We start from the raw sequence: 20,094 nt of genomic DNA on the forward strand, positions 1-20,094 counted from the left end.
CCTGCCACAGATGAGAGGTTCACCTACTTTATTCATAAAACGAACTTTTAGTTTTCTTGTACCTCTCTCATATGCTTGTTTTCTATTTCTTTAATTTCTGCTGTTAGCTTATTTGTTTTCATTCTTTTTTTCTAGTATAAGCATCTAAGTCTCTAGGTATGAGTTTTAAAGTGTTCACTTTTGCTGAATCTCACAAGTTTTTACATGCAGTATTTTTATTTGTGTGTAGTATATTTTATATTATTTGACACGTGGTACTTACAACTATTTATAGCTCTCAACTATGCATTCTTTGACCCATGAGTTATTTAGATAAGTGTTTTAAATTTTAAATAGTTTATGTATGCATGTTATGTTGTTAAGAGTTTGTTTTCATGTCATTTTTGTATATATAGAGGAATTTCCCCAACTAAATTACAGATTCTTCAAAGCAATACTCTTAAATTTTATTTGTGTCTATTCCCTGGCTGTGTTTCTTAGCATGCAGTACATGGTATACTATTTATATATCAGAGAATTAAATGAACTGTCATACTTCATATTTTCTAGGCACACAAGAATTAAATTCTGAGTAAGTCTACAAGTAGGATGGACAGTTATTTTAAAGCAGCAGTCAGTGACTTGGACAAACTCCTCGATGATTTTGAACAGAATCCAGGTTTGTCAATTTTTCATTTTTACCATTAATGTAATTTTAAAATGTCCGTAATTAGTACTCTTAGCAAAACTTGGTTTCAATTTTGGTCACATGGTTATCTTCTGTAAAACATTCACTTATTATAATGAATTAGTGTATTCTTATACTGAATAGAACCAATAACCAGAAATAGAAGTGAGAAAGGTAGAAGTTTCTCTTTAGATACACGTTTAGGTAAAAGAAAGATCTTTAAAAACAACATATGAACCAGCTGAAAGCAACCTAAAAGTTCTATATTAATTGGTATTTCATTACTATGAAAGATAGTATTTTCCTCATCTTAGAATGAAGACTAGGAAACTGGAGGGCAGAACAAAGACATTAGATTGTTTTTCAGCTCTTCCTTAGTCTGGTTTTTATAGTGCAACTGAGTTATTTTGAGTAGAATTTCTATCATATTATGACATCTACATTAAAAAGTGACAAACCCCAAGTAGCTTAAATCCAAGTGAAAATAATTTTGTAGGTTATTACTATTTTGCAGGAGAGTAATATATTTCTGGTCTAAAAAAAAGTTTAGAAGTCGTAGAAACCACAATATCTTTGTAATAATTTTCATTTGGGTCTCCTGACTAACATTATATTTCTATTTTAATTAGATGAACAAGATTATCTCCAAGATGCACAAAATTCATATGATTCTAACCACTATTCAGTCTCTTCAGAGTTGGCTTGCTCACAGCTACCTTCACTGCTACCAAAGGATCAACAATGCATTAATTGTGCCTCATCAGAAACAGGCTATGAAACAAATCAAATTGCCCTGAATGAAAAAACACTTGAGGGACTAACTTCTATACAAAATGAAAAAAATGTAACAGGACTTGATCTCCTTTCTTCTGTGGATGGTGGCACTTCAGATGAAATCCAGCCTCTATATATGGGACGATGTTGTAAACCTATCTGTGATCTGATAAGTGACATGGGTAACTTAGTTCATGTAACTAATAGTGAAGAAGATATTAAAAAATTATTGCCAGATGATTTTAAGTCTAGTGCAGATTCCTTGATTGGATTGGATTTATCTTCAGTGTCAGAAACTTTCTGTGTTTCTTCAACAGACCATGGTAATAATACAGTCAGAGAGGAACAGAATGATGTCAGTTCTGAATTACAAAACAGAGAAATCAGTGTAACTAAAGAATCTGGTATAAAAGTAGATACGACACTTTCAGATTTGTGTAATTACAGAGGAAAGGAAAATTTAGAGGATAAAAAGATCTCTAATCAGTTAGAACCAGTCGTTGATTTTAACATGCCATCTGCTTTGACTCAACAAAGTTCCAAAATGTTTGATGCCAAAGACCACCTACAGTACAAGGACCAGCCATGTGAATTAGTAAAAGCTGATGGCTGTTTGGTAAAAGAGGAGGTAGATGTGCCAGTCATAGCTGCCCCAGAATGTTTAAAAGAAGGAGGTAGCACAAGTGCTTTGTCTTGCAGTCTTCCAAAAAATGGAGGTTTATGCTTAAATGATTCAAATTTAAGAGATGAAAATTTCAAGTTACCTGACTTTTCCTTTCAGGAAGATAGGACTGCTATATTTATAAAACAATCTTCAAAAGAAGACTCAAGAAATTTAGATCTTAAAGATAATAAAGATGAAATCCAAGATTCTGCTTCAACTTTACATGTTTCAAGTGAAAATACATATTCCTCATTGTCCTGTCTTCCAGTACCTGGGTCTTTGTGTGGATCATTAATTGAAAATAAAGCTCATGGTGATTGTTTACCCCAGAATGAACATAAAGATAATATAAAAGATGCAGTGACAGTACATGAAGAAATACAGAAGAATATGACTTCAGGTGGGGAACCTTTGAAGGAGACTGATCTTTTGAAACAGGAAAAATGTAAAAACATACCTCATCAGCCATTAATTGAAAAGATGGGAGATAGAAAGGCAGATTCTAACCAGATGGTAGTTAGAGTTGAGTCTTTGGATTACCCTGATAGCACCAGTTCTTCTACAGCTGCAGAATCTCAAATAGAGCTTTCTGGTGCTAATGCCCCAGAATCTCCTGATTGTTGTGAAGGTTTCACTTTTTCAAGCAATGATATCAATGGACAAGATTTGGATTACTTTAATATTGATGAAGGCATGAAAAGTGGTGCACCAGTTAGTGATGCTGAACTTGATGCCTTTCTAACTGAACAGTATCTTCAGCCTAGTAACATAAAATCATTTGAAGAAAATGTAAATGACTCAAAATCTCAGATGAATCAGATAGATATAAAAGGCCTAGATGATGGAAATGTTGATAATATATATTTCAATGCTGAAGCAGGAGCTACTGGGGAAAGTCCTGGTATTAATATGATTTGCGAAACGGTTGATAAACAGAATACAACAGAAAATGGTAGCCTTTCTTTAGGGGAAAAAAGTACAATTCCAGTTGAACAAGTGTTATCTGGCAGTAAGTCTGAGATTACAAATGAATTATCAGTCTCTGATAGTAACAGTCAATTTGTTCATGTTGGAGGCGCCAGACCTAAGCAACTGTTTAGTGTTCCATCAAGAACAAGGAGTTCAAAGGAACCAAATAAGCTGGATGTTCCAAATATGCCTGAAAGTGAACCCAGAATAGCAAATACCATTGTTCCAACCACCTGTGCTGCAGATTCTGTGACTGATCCTCAGGTTAGCTTCAATTCTAATTACATTGATATAGAAAGTAATTTTGAAGGTGGATCCAGTTTTGTAACTGCAAATGAAGAATCTCTGCCTGCAAACACTTGCAAAGAAGGCCTTGTTTTGGGCCGGAAACAACCTACTTGGGTTCCTGATTCAGAAGCTCCAAATTGTATGAACTGCCAAGTCAAATTTACTTTTACGAAACGGCGACATCACTGCCGAGCATGTGGAAAAGTAAGCTATAAAAATCTTTGTCTTTTATTCTTTTGAGACATTTTAAATGAAATTTAATGTGACAGAAAAGCTGATAAAGAGATGATTACAAGATTCAGTTAGTTTAAAATCATTGTTTTCCACCTACGTGGAAGTGTATAAAGCACTGTCATTTTACAGATTGCTTGAGGTTTGAATAAATGTCACATTGTCATGGGTATTACATACTGGGAAATGAGGAACACTAATTTTTGTGAAATCTAAGAATACGTTTCATTCTCTCTCTAACATGAACATGTCAGATGTATGGAATTCAGTCAGCTTCCAGTTTATCCCTGAATACTTAATTTCAAGACTACTCTGCAGCCAAGTGTTATGCTCGATACTTGAGGTAAACACTGAGAAAAAAAGCAGATTGCCTTGCACAAGGTTCAGAACACTGAAGCTGAGACCTCATTTGTGTTCTGACTATCTTAATAGTCTATGGACTCTTAAGAGTTGCCTCTAGAAATAACATTGCATTTTTTTCAGCATTTTCCAGTAATATGTTAGTCTCAGATCAACCCTACCCTCTTTTAGAAAAATAACATTCTACTTGTTTTTCTCTTTTTTTAAATTGAGTATAGTTGATTTACAATATTATGAAAGTTTCAGGTATAGAACATAGCAATTCACTTTTTAAAGATTATACTCCATTTGTAGTTATTATAAAATACTGGCTATATTCCCTGTGCTGTACAATATATCCTTGTAGCTTATTTATTTTATATTTAGTAGTTTGTACCTTTTAATCCTCTACCCCTTTCTTGCCCTTCCCCACTTTCCTCCTCCTGATGGTAACCACTAATTTGTTTTCTATATCTGTGACTCTGTTTCTTTTTTTGAATAGCATTCTCCTTTTAAAAGTTGTAAAGGAGGGGGACTTCCCTGGCAGTCCAGTGGTTAAGACTTTGTGCTTCCACTGCAGGGGGCACAGGTTCGATCCCTGGTCGGGGAACTAATAAGATCCCACATGCAGCGTAGCGTGGCCAAAAAGTTAAAAAAAAAAAAAATTGTGGCCTTCCCTGGTGGAGCAGTGGTTGAGAATCTGCCTGCCGATGCAGGGGACACGGGTTCGTGCACCGGTCCGGGAAGATCCCACATGCCGCGGAGCAGCTAGGCCCGTGAGCCATGGCTGCTGAGCCTGAGCGTCCGGAGCCTGTGCTCTGCAACGGGAGAGGCCACAACAGTGAGAGGCCCGCGTACCGGAAAAAAAAAAAAAAAAAAAAAAAAAAAAAAAAAAAAAAAATTGTAAAGGACCACAGAAAGCTTTTTAAGTTATGAACTTAATCATTAAGAAAGTTTTTGTTCTCTTCCAATTAACATAATTGATTTAAAGGAATTCTCATCAGAGATACAATTTTAAATTACAGAAACCTCATTTAAGTAAAATAATAAAAATAAAAAGAATCATTTAATAATTACCTATGATTATGGTGATTAGAAAACTTGTTTATGTAATCAGAAAAATGGTTTTTGTTTAGAGTTCGGGTCTCTCCTCCCCCTGCCTCCAGTTGGTATAAACATGCATGAAACAAAATCAAATCTGATATTTTGTCCTTTATAGGTATTTTGCGGTGTCTGTTGTAATAGGAAGTGTAAATTGCAGTATCTAGAAAAGGAAGCAAGAGTATGTGTAGTCTGCTATGAGACTATTAGTAAAGGTGAGTATTAACCTGACATATCTTCTTCCAGTAATTGAATATACCTTAAAAACAACTGGATTGTGACAAAGATAAACTTCTTTATTTTCTTAAGGCAAGGACCTAGTGTTATCTGGCTTAGGTGGGACATCCCAAGGCTTGGTTTCTCTTCTTTTTGTTCCACTCTCACAATTATTACTACCAGTGTGGAAAGGAAGCATTCAGTTTCTGGAGTGGCAGTTCATTAACTTTTAACAGGTACCAAGTCCCTAAATGCTGCATTTCATCTGCCTATTTGTTTTCGTCACCATTATTGTCATCCTCATCATCTTAATCTAAACATTTATAGAATATCTACCAATAAATAGTATACAGTCTTACATATTAATAGCATAAGGCAAGATAATAGTTCCCACCTTATAGAAAATTACAACCTAAAGTAGGAATAAAAGATAAAGTATATTTATAATTTTTATATAAATTCATAGGACTGTCACTATTTGCACATTTTTGTCTTTTATATATTTTTTTCCCTTCTCAGTTTTAGAATTTTGTTTGTGTTTCCCATTGTTTCTCTGGCTCCCTAGCTAGCTTACTGTTATCAGCAATAATCTTACTTGAGTTCTCACAGTTTTGTGTGTGTGTGTGTGTGTGTGTGTGTGTGTGTGTGTGTGTGTTTTTCTTCAAATACACATTTGTTCTTTTGAGTATTTCTTGGCATTTTCAAAGATTTGTTGACAGTTTAATTCCCAGCAAATATTACTTGGGACTTTTAAGACCAGGCCTGTGCGCTAGCTCAGGTGCTGCTTCCTGTTAGCCAGGAGAATAAATACCTGATAATAATTTGTTTTTCTCTTTTGAATGAAGATAAATTTTTTCAGCAATTCTTCAAAAAGCTCTGATGTGAGTCTGTTAGCCTGAGGTAAGCTGCTTTAATCCCTGCTGTTGACCTCTGCTCTGGAAGATAATAGAGTGTAAATCTTCTTATATTTCCATATTACCACCAGTGTTTATGAAGAATTTAGTTTAAGTGCTTGCAGTTGTTTTGTTTTTTGCTTATGCTGTTTCAGTAGCCTTTAAGACTACTGCTGGTGCTGTTAGCCAAGCAACCTGCTAGAGTTAAGAAATCTTAAAGCAAGCTCCCACATAATTATCTCTCCCCACTTAAAAAGTACAACAGCCATGAAGATTTGAAACATTATTTGAGTTGACAGGTCAGATTTTTAGGTGAACATTAAAACATATTGACCATAAGGATCCAGGAGAGGAGAAGATTTAGTCACTGAAGAGAGTAGGATAATGAGATCAAGCATTGGTTTATCAAAGAAAATACTTGAAATGAATTTATTTAGTTATCTGTTTTATTTATTCTGTTTTGATATCTTATAGCATGTATTTCATTTATGACTCTGTTTATCATTAATTTATACACCACAGGAAAATGTAAATAAAAGTTATTTTAACTCCAACTTTAGGGTTGAAAACAGTAGACATGATCATTTAAAATAATGTTACTAATAAGAGGAGAAAGATGGCTCAAGGGTTATAAGACAAATTCCACAAAGAAGAAAAGATAGTTTCATTAGAGATTGTGGATAATGAGGAAGTTGTGCTGAGACTGTATAAGTTTTAAAGAAGCATGCATGTGACTGCCATTACATAAACTTAGAGGAAGTTGGAAATTACTTTGAAACTCAAAGTACTGTGTTTGGATTTTACTTGGTTAGCGGAAGCCATTGCATGAGGGTGCTAATTCATTGGCACTTGAGGAAGGTTATTGTCGTAGTGGCAGCATTTATAGCAGATCAGTTTGGAGAAGTGCTGAAGGGAGAGGTACCAGTGCTGTTCCATGTTATTTGGATGAAAAAATCATTCAGCAGTATTCAGGCACTGTTCTGTGCTTTGGAGCTCCAGCTGAGAACAAAAGTATTCCCTGTTCTTATGGAGCTATTGATCTCATGGACCTTATGAATGTGAGGAGACGTGGACAGAAAGCAAAGAGAATATCAGATGGTGATAATATTCTAAATGAAAATAAAAGAGTATAAGAGGGATAGATAGTAACAGACTGGTGGCAAGAGGTAGTAATTTTAAATGGTGGTCAGCATAAGGGTTTATGATAGTATGATGTGTAAGCAGAGACCTGAAGGAAGTGAGAGAATAAAGCCATGTGGAAGAACTTTCCAGGCAGAAAGAATAGTAAGAGCAAAGACCCTAAGCTAGAACAGTGCTTGCTTCCCTTGTTGAAGAACAAGGAGGCCTCAGTGGCTGGATTCTAATGAGCAGGTAGGATTTTAGTGAGAAATGATGTCAGACAGCTAACTGGGAAAGCAGAGGAGGTAGAAATGCAGACTGTGTAGGGTCTTGTGGGCCATTGTAACAACTTAAATTTTCATTCTAGTTGGGAAGCCATTAAAGTATTTTAAACAGAAGAATGATGTGATATGATTTATGTCTTAAAAGAATCACTAGGAACTATACTGGAAATAAACTGTAGGAGTACAAGGGCAAAATCAGATGGTCATATTAAATAACAATGATTTTCTTTAGTAGATATCAAATATATCCCAAAATTATATTGAAGTAACTAATTGGTAGCTTATACTGAAGTGGAGTGCTGCCAACGAAAGTAAGGATATTATCTTTGCCAAGTGCCACTTCTTAGTTAGCCATTAATTTCTTTCTCCTTACAACTTGAAAAATAGAATATTTATCATGATTTACTTTGAAGTTCTAAAACACCTGAGATCAAGTTTTTTTTCCCTTTATAGCTCAGGCATTTGAAAGGATGATGAGTCCAACTGGTTCTAATCTTAAATCTAATCATTCTGATGAATGTGCCATCATCCAGCCTCTTCAGGAGACTCAAACATCCAGTATATCTTCACCTACAACTTTACCAATCTCAGCACTTAAACAACCAAGTGTTGAAGGTAACTTGAAGAAAATGTTGTGTCTAATATTAAAGATAAATGATCAAAGTAGAAGTTTTCTAGTATTTACAGGATCTGGTGAGAAAAGAGAAACCAGACTAGCTACCAGAAAGGAATTTAATACAGGGAACTGGTTATACATGTACGTTAGAAGGGTAGAAGAACAAAAAGGGCATGCTCAAGTGACTCAGAGATTATTAAGTACAGGAAGCAACCACCATCCCTAGGGTTGGGAGAATGCAAAGGAAGAGGCAGTATTACTAGAACCCCGTGCAGGAACACCAAGAGGTGCTTGGTTCTCAGACCTAGTATTCAGGGATTAGGGTACCACACCACATGACTGGTACTGTGACTTCTAGAGGAACACCAAGTGGCAAATGCTAGGATCAAGGAGCCTAACAGGGTTGGTGTTCAGATGACAGAAGGAGTGTCCCAGGCTTGATGTGAGGAGTACTGAAGATCACAGGACATGTGGGTATATCTGGTGGTGCCGCTGCTGCGTAAGTCCTGGCAGGAACTAGAAACAGAAAGAATTCCTTCTGTTCCCAGCTTCCAGTCTCCAACTAGTGCCTGTCACTGCTGGAACGTGACCACAACCAACTAGCAAGGGGGTCTGGGAGTTGCACTTTCCAGACTTCCAGCCTGGCATCAAAGAGCACCATGTGGAAGGCTGGGCTTGGGTTTGAGAGACAATAGGTAAATAATTGGCATGTCTCCCTTTCCTTAAAAATCTATTTTTAAATGTATATTTTACCACAATAAAAAATGTTTCTTAAATCTTTTAACAAACTTCTAAAGATTTAAAAAATCTTTGGGGTCTCTGTTTTTTTTTTTTTTTACAGCCTATTGTAGTTTAGGATCTTGAGTAAAGTCTATGTAGACTTTTTATTTATTTTTTTAATTTTTAAAATTGAAGTATAGTTGATTTACAATGTTGTGTTAGTTTCAGGTGTACAGCTCAGTGATTCAGTTATACATATATATATATCTATTCTTTTTCAGATTCTTTTCCCTTATAGGTTATTACAGAATATTGAGTATAGTTCCCTGTGCTATTCAGTAAGCCTGGGTACACTCTTAAAAATAAACTATTAGTCTGTAACATGCTAGAAAATAACTGTAATTGTCAGTTAGAGACAAATTCAAGTATTTCTGTCAACTATTTTGGATTTCACTTATTTCTCACTTAATAGCTATATTCTGTTTGTCATTATGACTTAAATAATGAGTTTCAGGGCTTCCCTGGTGGCGCAGTGGTTGAGAATCCGCCTGCCGATGCAGGGGACACGGGTTCGTGCCCTGGTGCGGGAAGATCCCACATGCCGCGGAGCAGCTGGGCCCGTGAGCCATGGCCACTGAGCCTGCGTGTCCGTAGCCTGTGCTCTGCAACGGGAGAGGCCACAACAGTGAGAGGCCCGCGTACCACAAAAAAAAAAAAAAAAAAAAAAAAAAAAACCCAAATAATGAGTTTCAGCATATATGGTTGTATATTATAGGTCTAAAGATGAATGAATCTGCTTTTAAAAATATTTATCCTCATATTGACTTTTAAAATGATAAATTATAAAGTATTGCAAATATAAGAAAGATACCTTATTTAATATGTCCACCCATGTTGCAAAAGTTATATATACATGATTCCAATCTTTTCAGTGTTATCTGTATTATGATATGGAAGGCAGATGTTGGTCCTTCTGATGTTTATATGTTCCAAAATCATCTGGCAGGAATTTTCATAACCTTCCTCCGTGGATGCTTTTTAATAAAAGAGAACAAATATTTATGCTGACATCTAGTTATTTCTCCAAATTTGAAGGGAAAATATTAATAAATTTCAATATCAACATTATAAGAACAAAGCATGTTATGCTTCTCTTGTTAAGTAAGTTAAAAGTAGGAAATGACCTCTGATGCACAAGTGATCCTGTTTCTTTCTTTAGACTTTTTATGCTTCTTTCTTCTGTTCTTCATACTTTTTTCCCTTTGCTTGTCTACCATGCTCTGGTCTATTCCATTTTCCCTCTCTGTGCCTTAGTCCCTAAATTTTATTCCACACTCACAAAGTTAGCCTTAATAATATAGGCTTTAAATCTGCCTTCAATGTCTTTAAGGCATAACCTCTCCTGTCCACTCTTTTTTTGAGTATGGGATTCCTAGGGCCAGCCCTGCCTTTGTATGAATTAGAAAAAAACTTCTACTCTGGGTAGATGAATCACAAAAGGCCATTTCTCTAGGCCTTGAAACCCTGAGAATGCAGGGCTTGCCAATGGTTAGCAAAAAGCTTTTGAAAATGTTTCCTGACCCATTTAGGATTAAATCATTGCAATATTATCAAATTAAAATGCTTTACTTTTTAAACTGATTCTAGGATTATGTTCCAAAGAACAGAAGAGAGTATGGTTTGCAGATGGTATATTGCCCAATGGCGAAGTTGCAGATACAACAAAATTATCATCTGGAAGTAAAAGATGTTCTGAAGACTTTAGTCCTCTCTTACCTGATGTGCCACTGGTAAGGAATCTAAAGAATGACTTGTTAATTTAATAAAATTTTATTTTGTAAGTAATTCCTTGTGTGATTTTTTAAGAGTACTTTTTTTGGTTGTTTGTTTGCGGTACGCGCGCGCGGGGCTCTTGTTGTGGCCTCTCCCATTGCAGAGCACAGGCTCCGGACATGCAGGCTCAGTAGCCATGGCTCACGGGCCCAGCCGCTTCACGGCATGTGGGATCTTCGCGGAACGGGGCACGAACCCGCGTCCCCTGCATTGGCAGGCGGACTCTCAACCACTGCGCCACGAGGGAAGCCCTAGAGTAGTTTTTTAAAAAAATGCTTTGAGCTTCATAAGATGAGAAACATATGATGTACGAACATATTTTAGATTTTACCTTTTTTTAACATTAGTTTAAGGCAGTGATTCTTAAACTTTTTGATCTAAAGACGCTTTATGCTCTTAAAAGTTATTGAGAGCCCCAAAGAACTATAGGTTATGTGGGTTATGTTTATTTATAATTACTGATATAAAATTGACAAACATTAAAAAATTAATTTAAAAATAAACTCATTAAATTAATAGAAATAATATTTTTAATGAAAAGTTTTTGAAACAAAAGTTTAGTGAGAGGAATAACATTGTTTTACATTTTTTTTTTTTTTTTTTGTGGAACGCGGGCCTCTCACTGCTGTGGCCTCTCCCATTGCGGAGCACAGGCTCCGGACGCGCAGGCTCAGCAGCCATGGCTCACGGGCCCAGCTGCTCAGCGGCATGTGGGATCTTCCCAGACCGGGGCACGAACCCGTGTCCGCTGCAGTGGCAGGCGGACTCCCAACCACTGCACTACCAGGGAAGCTCGCAAATTTCTTTAACGTCTGGCTTAATAGAAGATAGATTCTCACATCTACTTCTAAAGTCAGTCTGTTGTGATATGTTTTAGTTAAATTATATGAAGAAAATCCTAGGACCTCACTGACTTCCTGAAAGGGTCTTGGGGACCCCAGAGATCCCTGGACCACATTTTGAGAACCACTGGTATGGGGAAATAGAACTGAGATTTAGTAAGTTAATTTAGACTAATTTGTTTAATGATTTTCAAATATTCAGTAAAGTACCTGATGGTAGTATTTATGTTTATGTTTATACAAATGTGCTAGGTGTTAAATAGAAGATACATAATATAGAATCCCAGCCCACTAATAACTCTCACTGTAAAGTAGCAAAATACTTATAAAAGCAAGTATTAACACATGAAGTAGGAATGCTTTTTTATTCATTAAACAAGTATATATTGAGCATCTCCTCTGAGCCAGTTACCTGGTTTATCTTGGGTAAAGATACATCAGGCAAGATGGATATATATCCTGCTCTCTTCAAGTTCACGTATCATATAAACTTATGTTGTTTGTCAGTAAGAGTTCACGAGCTAGGTTTTACAAGTAGCTCTAATTACGAGAAGTATGTTTCTTAGCTAGCACCTACCCTCAATCAATATTTTTACAAAATGGAATTTCTGTAGAGGCTAGTATTACTTGAGTTCATAAACAATTCTCTATTGACTTAGGTTTGGCCTGTCCAAAAAGAAAGGGGCTGGGCTTCCCTGGTGGCGCAGTGGTTGAGAGTCCGCCTGCCAATGCAGGGGACACGGGTTCGTGCCCCGCTCTGGGAAGATCCCACATGCCGCTGAGCGGCTGGGCCCGTGAGCCATGGCCACTGAGCCTGCGCGTCCGGAGCCTGTGCTTCGCAATGGGAGAGGCCACAGCAGTGAGAGGCCCGCGTACCGCAAAAAAAATAAATAAATAAAATAAAAAGAAAGGGGCTTACTTGAAGCAGACTTGAGGTGTAGTTTATTCTAGGTGGTTATTGTTGTGGAGTACGTCTACCATTTTGCTCCATAACCACTCCCCTCCCTGCCTTCTCCCTTTTTTCTCTCCCTTGCCATCCCCCAGCCAGGCTTTTTTGTCTGTTAGGAGGAAGAATGCCTTGAGTTGAACTAAGTGTGCTCACTTTGTGGTATGGTGTAGGATCCCGAAGTTCTCCTTGCCTCCTTTTTCCAGTCCATAAAATTAGTCATAAATACCTACCTGAGCATAGAGTAAAGCTAAACCTGTGCTCTTGAATTTAAAGAACCAAAATGGTACTATTTCTTGGGAAATCTGGCTTCTGAAGAAAGAAACTATGAACTGATTTGGGTTTTTTGTTTGTTTGTTTTTCTTGATTTGGGTTTCTGTTTTCCATATTTTACAGATGATAAACACAGTGGATCATGCCCATTCTACTACAGTGGAAAAACCAAACAGTGAGACAGGCGATATAAGAAATGAGATAATTCGAAGTCCTATTTCTCAGGTTCCATCTGTGGAAAAACTGCCTACAAACACAGGAACTGAGGGGTTGCCTACTTCTGGCTCTTTTACACTAGATGATGATGTTTTTGCAGAAATTGAGGACCTATCAAGTCCTACTGGTGTCTTGGTTAACAGCAATTTACCTGTTGCTAGTATTTCAGATTATAGGTTATTGTGTGGTATTGACAAGAATGTTTGCAATAAGATTAGTCTTCTACCTGATGATGAGGACAGCTTGCCTCCTCTTCTGGTTGCATCTGGAGAAAAGGGATCAGGTAGGATAGCAGTTATTTAAATTTTAAAAGGAGGGTTTTTTTTTAAAAGAAGAATATATTGATGAATTTTGTCTGTGATATATAAAATATATTTAAAAAAATTTAGACAGTGTGGTTGAAATATGTACAATGGCATGGAGCTCTAGTTTTAAAAAAGTCTTACTGTATAAAAAATTCTAAAAAGATCTGACCTTTTGAGTTGATTTGAATGTGATTCACTTATCTCATCTGGGTCCCTAATTTAAAATAAGGCAAAAGTCTAATACAACAGGGAAATTCATAGACTTTTAGTCCTGTATTAGTTTTGACTCCGTATCTTTTTTTTTTAAGGAACATAGTGCCTAAAGAAAAGAATATTGGATTGGATGACAAAGCTAGGAATTTTATTTCCTCATCTGCTACTTAATACACGTATGACTTGAAGCATGCAATTTAATCTCTTGGGCCTCAGTTTCCTTTGTAAAAGAAGAGAACTTAGGTGGTCTTTAAGGTCCTTTCTAATCTGGAGATTCTGTGGCTATCTCCCACCTTGGAGTAGTTCCCTAGGGATATATCCTTGTTACTCCAGGCATTATGCCGAATCTTACATGAAATGATTATGTTCTGTGCATGATAATGTAGGGGAATGAAGCCTAGGATCTCTGTTCTGAAAGTAGGAGCCATTTCATGATCCTATTGATAGTGGCAAAAATACCTTAAGCCCTGTTCTTTGCATGCCATGTATAGTTTCCTGTTGGTTGTCAAGTTCTTTTTTCACCACTTGTCACTGACATAAGGCATATGGCAGCAAGCAACATGTACAACTTGGGTCTAGACTACTTTCACAGCTGTAAATTTCAGAATAATTGGAGTGGATGGCAGATAGGAGTCCACTTTACAAAAACGTTAGTTTTAAAACTTCAAAGGTGCTAAAATTGTATGAATATGCTGTTTAATCAACATATTTGTGCATAGACTATATATAATATAATTGATCAGGATTTATACGTATTATAATATTAATAACTTTACATAAATTGAAAAGTAAAAATTAGTATATAACAGTTGTCCAGGTGTTGATTGATTTTATAAAACGTGTTTGCTTTTGCTTTTAAATGTGATTAAGCCATTGGTGGATTTATAAATCTGTTTTTTTCATTATAGGCATATTTAACAGGAAGACTTGTTTATTCTAATTAATATACTATTTTCATGTTTTAGTGCCTGTAATAGAAGAACACCCATGTCACGAGCAGATCATTTTGCTTCTTGAAGGCGAAGGCTTTTGTCCTGTTACATTTGTCCTAAATGCTAATCTACTTGTGAATGTCAAGTTAGCATTTTGTAAGTAATGATTCATCTTTCTTTGCCTAATTGGTAAGCAGGATTTCTGAATAATTAATTACATTGTCAGGTTAAATTTTGACTGGCAATGGTGAAAAATAAGCAGTATTAGATATTGGTTTTTGTAGCCAAGTATTAATATAAATAAATTTTGCAGTTTTATATGCAGTGGGACTTGAAGTAATGGCTTAAAGATTTTTACTAGTGTCCTTCATTCAGTCCTAGGTTAAGGCCATGAGCTTATAACAAGCTGTATTTCGATGCTCATGATACAGCTGACCATATATATATATTTTTTTGAATTTTTGAATTTAATTTAATTTATTTTTTTATACAGTAGGTTCTTATTAGTTATCCATTTTATACATATTAGTATATATATGTCAATCCCAATCTCCCCAGCTGACCATATTTCATATAGCTTTTAGGTAAACTGAAATTTGCTAATTGAGATAAGCAAGAATCCTGATTTAGTAACAATAAAGACGGTTTTAAAGTAAATGACACTAGACTTAATTAAAAGTAAGAAAGTAAATATTTCTCAGTAATAAATAGTCCTCGGGCTTCCCTGGTGGCGCAGTGGTTGAGGGTCCGCCCGCCGATGCAGTGGACGCGGGTTCGTGCCCCGGCCCGGGAGGATCCCACATGCCGTGGAGCGGCTGGGCCCATGAGCCATGGCCCCTGAGCCTGTGCGTCTGGAGCCTGTGCTCCGCAACAGGAGGGGCCGCAGCTGAGAGGCCCACGTACTGCAAAAAACAAAAAAAAGAAAACAAAACAAAACAAAACCCCCCCCAAAATAAATAGTCCTCAATACTCAATAATGCATCTCTTAGCTTTTCATTCTCTTTGAAACTAACCTGATTCTTACCCACTACATTTCAGCTTGTTAGTGCATCTTTTATTTTATTGTTGTTTATTAATTGACTCCACCAGATAATTTTTCATCCTTTCTCTTTTTTATATTAATCTCATACAATTCAATTTTAAGTTTTTGTGAGGAGAATGTTGGGAAACTAAGGAGTTTAAAAAGTTGTGCTTCATGCAAAGGACAATTATATTTAATTTTTTTGGTTAATAGAAGTTGACATTTATAGTTGTACACTTTTGTCACTTAAGATTCCTCAGACAAATATTGGTACTTCTCAACCAATGGATTGCACGGCTTGGGACAGGCAGAAATTATTATTCTATTGTTATGTTTGCCAAGTGAAGATACTATTCCTAAGGACATCTTCAGACTCTTTATCACCATTTATAAGGATGCTCTGAAAGGTATACCATTTTATTTTGAACTGTTCAGACCAGGGGAGGGATAAATTAAGGGCATTTTTGCTTTTGGCTGTGCTAACTGTACTAAAGATTTATTTTGTGAAGAGATTGCTGATTACTTAAAAGAGCTCTGTCATCATTTTCAGTCTCCTTAAATTTAGCATTTTATGTAATTATAGTTTTTTTAATTTTAAAAGTGGAAATATATTTACCTTCTTGGTCTGTTTATGTGTCTACACAATAATCCCCCCTTATCTGCGGGGGATAAGTTCCAAGACCCCACTAGCTGCCTGAAACCGTGAATGGTACTGAACCCTAGGTAAACTATTTTTTCTATACATACATACCTGTGATAAAGCTTAATTTATAAATTAGGCACAGTATGAGAACATCTGAATTGTCCACAACACTTCTCTTGCACCTTGGGGCCATTATTAAGAAAAATAAGGGTTACATGAACACAAGCACAGTGATACTGCAACAGTCGATCACAACTGAGACTGCTACTGAGTGACTAATGGATGGTAGCATATACAGCGTGGATATGCTGGACAAGTGATTCACGGTGTGGCTCACATCCCAATGGGGCAGAGCAGGATAGCGAGAGATTTAAAATTTGCTGTTTATTGAATTTTCCATTTAATATTTTTGAACTACAGTTGACCAGGGGTAACTAAAACCATGGAAATCAAAACTGTGGATAAGGGGGGACCACTGTATACTTTTCTATCTGTATAAGATTTGGGGGACATGATGACTTTTCACTTGACCATGAAGTAAGGAGAAAAATTTTAAAACACTTAACAGTTAGAAACATTCTCAAATTTTTGTTCACAATTCCCAATCTTCAGGAATAACTGAACTTTGTGCACACAAGGTATTTAGTGGTTCTTCAAGAGTGGAAATAAAGAAAAAATATTTTACATTGCTTTTGTTTAAGAAAGTTTATACTGGGACATTCAAACTCACAATGTTGCTTCAAAACAACTTAAAATCTTTTTATAAATGATTTTATTTCTAGGAAAATACATAGAAAACTTGGACAGTATTACTTTTACTGAGAGTTTTCTCAGCAGCAAGGATCATGGAGGATTTCTATTTATTACACCTACTTTTCAGAAACTTGATGATCTCCTGTTACCAAGTAATCCTTTTCTTTGTGGAATTCTTATCCAGAAGCTAGAGATTCCCTGGGCAAAGGTTTTTCCTATGCGTTTAATGTTGAGATTGGGTGCAGAATATAAAGGTAAGTTTTAGAATAATAAGCTAAATTACATAGGTTCAAATATGCTGAATGTAAATAAGAATTTTAGATATCATTGAAATAAATTTTTAATGGATTAATGGGACTACTTTTGTTTTGATGTACTTTTAAAATTCTAAAACAGCCCTCCTCTACTACCAAATTAGTCTAGGCAACCTTGCTATGTCCTGAGTTTCTAGATAGTCATAATTATTATGTTAACATACCTTAAAATTTTTTATGAATTTCAGAAAAAAACATAGAAAACCTTGAAAAGTTTTCTTAAAAGTATTTGTTGTAGGGAGTACATTTTGTTATGTTGCCTACATATTAAGAAGGTAAATTATTGCCCCCCCCCGCCCCATTTGTGTACACCTTAAAGCCAAACATAAATGGTTGTGAGATAGTGGTCCAAGCTTATGTGTATGGTTATTTCTGAGTTTAAATCATTTCTGTGTTCAACTGTCTTTGAATTCATACCCTTTCTTTATCCCTCACTTTTTTTTTAACGTCTTTATTGGAGTATAATTGCTTTACAATGGTGTGTTAGTTTCTGCTTTATAACAAAGTGAATCAGTTATACATATACACATGTTCCCATATCTCTTCCCTCTTGCGTCTCCCTCCCTCCCACCCTCCCTATCCCACCCCTCGAGGTGGTCACAAAGCACCGAGCTTATCTCCCTGTGCAATGTGGCTGCTTCCCACTAGCTATCTATTTTACGTTTGGTAGTGTATATATGTCCATGCCACTCTCTCACTTTGTCACAGCCTACCCTTTCCCCTCCTCACATCCTCATATCCCTCACTTTTTAAAAGAATAATTTATTTGTTGCATGTGAAGTACATCACATCTAAGGAAAATTTAGGCATTTGATTCTTGTATAATTTAATAGGTATGTTCTTGGAGGAAAATTAAATGTAGAGAAGTTATAAAAGTGACCATTACTATTTCAAAATGGACAAATTCAGTGAAAGAGATACTCATTTAAATCTATTTGGCAAATTTATTAAACTCTGTTCTGAGGGGTTGGTCCTTACCATTTAAGATCTAAATATGGGATACTATTAAATTGTGGTGCAAGAAGTAAAAATTAAGTTTCATCTCAGGTTTTGTACTGTGTGAACCAAAGAGCTTAAGAGACTTCATTCTGAGCCAAGTGTTTCATCCATTCAGCGTAACGTTTTGTCTCTGATACTAATATTTGAATGCTATTTTTATGGAAGGTTAGATCAAAATACTTAGCTAACCTTAATCAAATGGGGATTACCTACGCTTTTATGTTGAGACTATTTGGAACACCATTACATGTTGGATTAGATGATTTATGAGGTCCGTTTGTAACTCTGACAGAATGTCATTCTAAGCCATAACCTTTTGAAAATTACTGTTTTAGATAAAATTACCTCTATCAAGTTGCAAAGGATGCTCTCTTATTCATAAAAGATGAAGTAAAAAGTCAGCATTTACCTTAATCATATTGTTCATCATTTTAATGTGTTTTACCACTAATTTATGTTTCTTTCTGTACTCTCTGTCATCTAAATAACTTAGTTGTCCTTTTTAAAACTAAAATATATGCTTTTAATAGCAAAGATTTGAGTTGCCCTGACTTAATTTTTTAAAATAGATAATGTCATGTGTGTTTTCTTAGACTTTTAAGGAGGTATATTTGTATAATATGTATTAGAGAGGTTTGTTTGCTTAACCTAAGCTGAGAACTGAAATTCTCAGGTTAATTCTTGGGTTAAAAATGTGTCCGATTTTTATCATCATAGAAATAGTCTTACCTTCCTTTTTTCACTTTCCTTTCCTTCCAGAATTTCCGCTGCATTGCCACCAAGGTACTTTTCCTTTTTGGTGCGCAATATTTATAGTGTCCTAAAGAAACAGAAAAGTAGTTAGGTGACCGACTCCATATCACTTCTTCTCTGCGTTGACTTCTCTGATTCTATGTGTTCCTTTTATCATGCTGACCCAAGAACTAAAAAAGTTTACTATCACCCATAAATTCACACAATTGAACATTAATTACAAATGCCTTAAAAATCTTGAATTCTTCATATTTTGCTTTAAATTATCAGAATATTTCTTTTTAAATTATGAGAACTTGATGTAGGTCTAGCCAGTTATGGTAATTTTCTAGCCATCATAATGTTTGGTAACAACATGTATGATGAAAGATTAAATGCTTTGGAATCAGGCCAAGCCTAGTTTCATATCTGTTTCACCAGTTATTAACTTAGAAACTATAGGCAGGGTTATTAATCTGTGTCTCTACTTCCCCATTTGTAAAGTAGGGATAGACATACTTGCCTCATTGGGTTGTTATAGGGTTTAAATAGGATAATGTATGTATAGGTCCCAGTTCAGTGTAGCATCTGGTAGATACATGGTATGGGTTAATGTCATTTCTTACTTTCCCCAGAGAACTGATTGGTATTTATCTGTAATGTTTGAAAAATGAAAATTAAAGGTAATAAATTTAAGACTTTTTTTGGTTTTTGTTGATGGTAACCAGTTTTCTATTCTTGTGTATAGCATATCCTGCTCCTTTAACAAGTATCAGAGGCCGAAAACCTCTTTTTGGAGAAATAGGACACACTATTATGAACTTACTTGTTGTGAGTAATTGAACTGTTTTTTATTAAGTGTTCTTATATTGTTACTTTAACAATTCATTAAGCAAATTTTACATACTTATATTTTTCTATTTTGACATATTTAGTATAATGAAAGTTCATTTATAATAAATCCTAATTCATTTAACATAAATGGCCTCTGTTTTTGATGAAGTGCTTTTTAGAACACGTCCTAATTTATGTATACCTGATTCAAATTGCCTTTTGATTCATTCTGCTGCAGTGCTTACACATTTAGGTAATGTGAGATCCACACAGTTGTTGAAGCCTTAGTATAAGAGTTAGTAAAGTCAATCAATTTGATGATTTTGAGCAAACTGTGGCTCAAGTCACCTCATTTTT

At 35.6% G+C, this 20,094-nt stretch overlaps 1 protein-coding gene across 9 annotated transcripts in view; it reads left to right on the top strand.

The window, feature by feature from the left end:
• Window positions 1-20,094, top strand: part of ZFYVE16 (zinc finger FYVE-type containing 16) — a 53,849-nt gene that overhangs the window by 12,752 nt on the left and 21,003 nt on the right. For 6 of the 9 annotated variants that reach the window (XM_067031222.1, XM_067031223.1, XM_067031226.1 and 3 more), the window contains 10 exons: window positions 550-658; window positions 1,297-3,566; window positions 5,152-5,248; window positions 7,999-8,160; window positions 10,529-10,671; window positions 12,899-13,274; window positions 14,475-14,597; window positions 15,714-15,869; window positions 16,888-17,112; window positions 19,652-19,734. In XM_067031222.1, the coding sequence (XP_066887323.1) occupies window positions 589-658; window positions 1,297-3,566; window positions 5,152-5,248; window positions 7,999-8,160; window positions 10,529-10,671; window positions 12,899-13,274; window positions 14,475-14,597; window positions 15,714-15,869; window positions 16,888-17,112; window positions 19,652-19,734 (3,705 nt within the window). In that variant the 5' untranslated portion in view covers window positions 550-588. The remainder of the gene's footprint in view (window positions 1-549; window positions 659-1,296; window positions 3,567-5,151; window positions 5,249-7,998; window positions 8,161-10,528; window positions 10,672-12,898; window positions 13,275-14,474; window positions 14,598-15,713; window positions 15,870-16,887; window positions 17,113-19,651; window positions 19,735-20,094) is intronic. The other 3 variants (XM_067031227.1, XM_067031228.1, XM_067031229.1) reach the window with 1 other exon arrangement.

This window comes from Kogia breviceps, chromosome 4 (genome assembly GCF_026419965.1).
Source record: "Kogia breviceps isolate mKogBre1 chromosome 4, mKogBre1 haplotype 1, whole genome shotgun sequence".
Lineage (NCBI taxonomy): Eukaryota > Metazoa > Chordata > Mammalia > Artiodactyla > Physeteridae > Kogia > Kogia breviceps.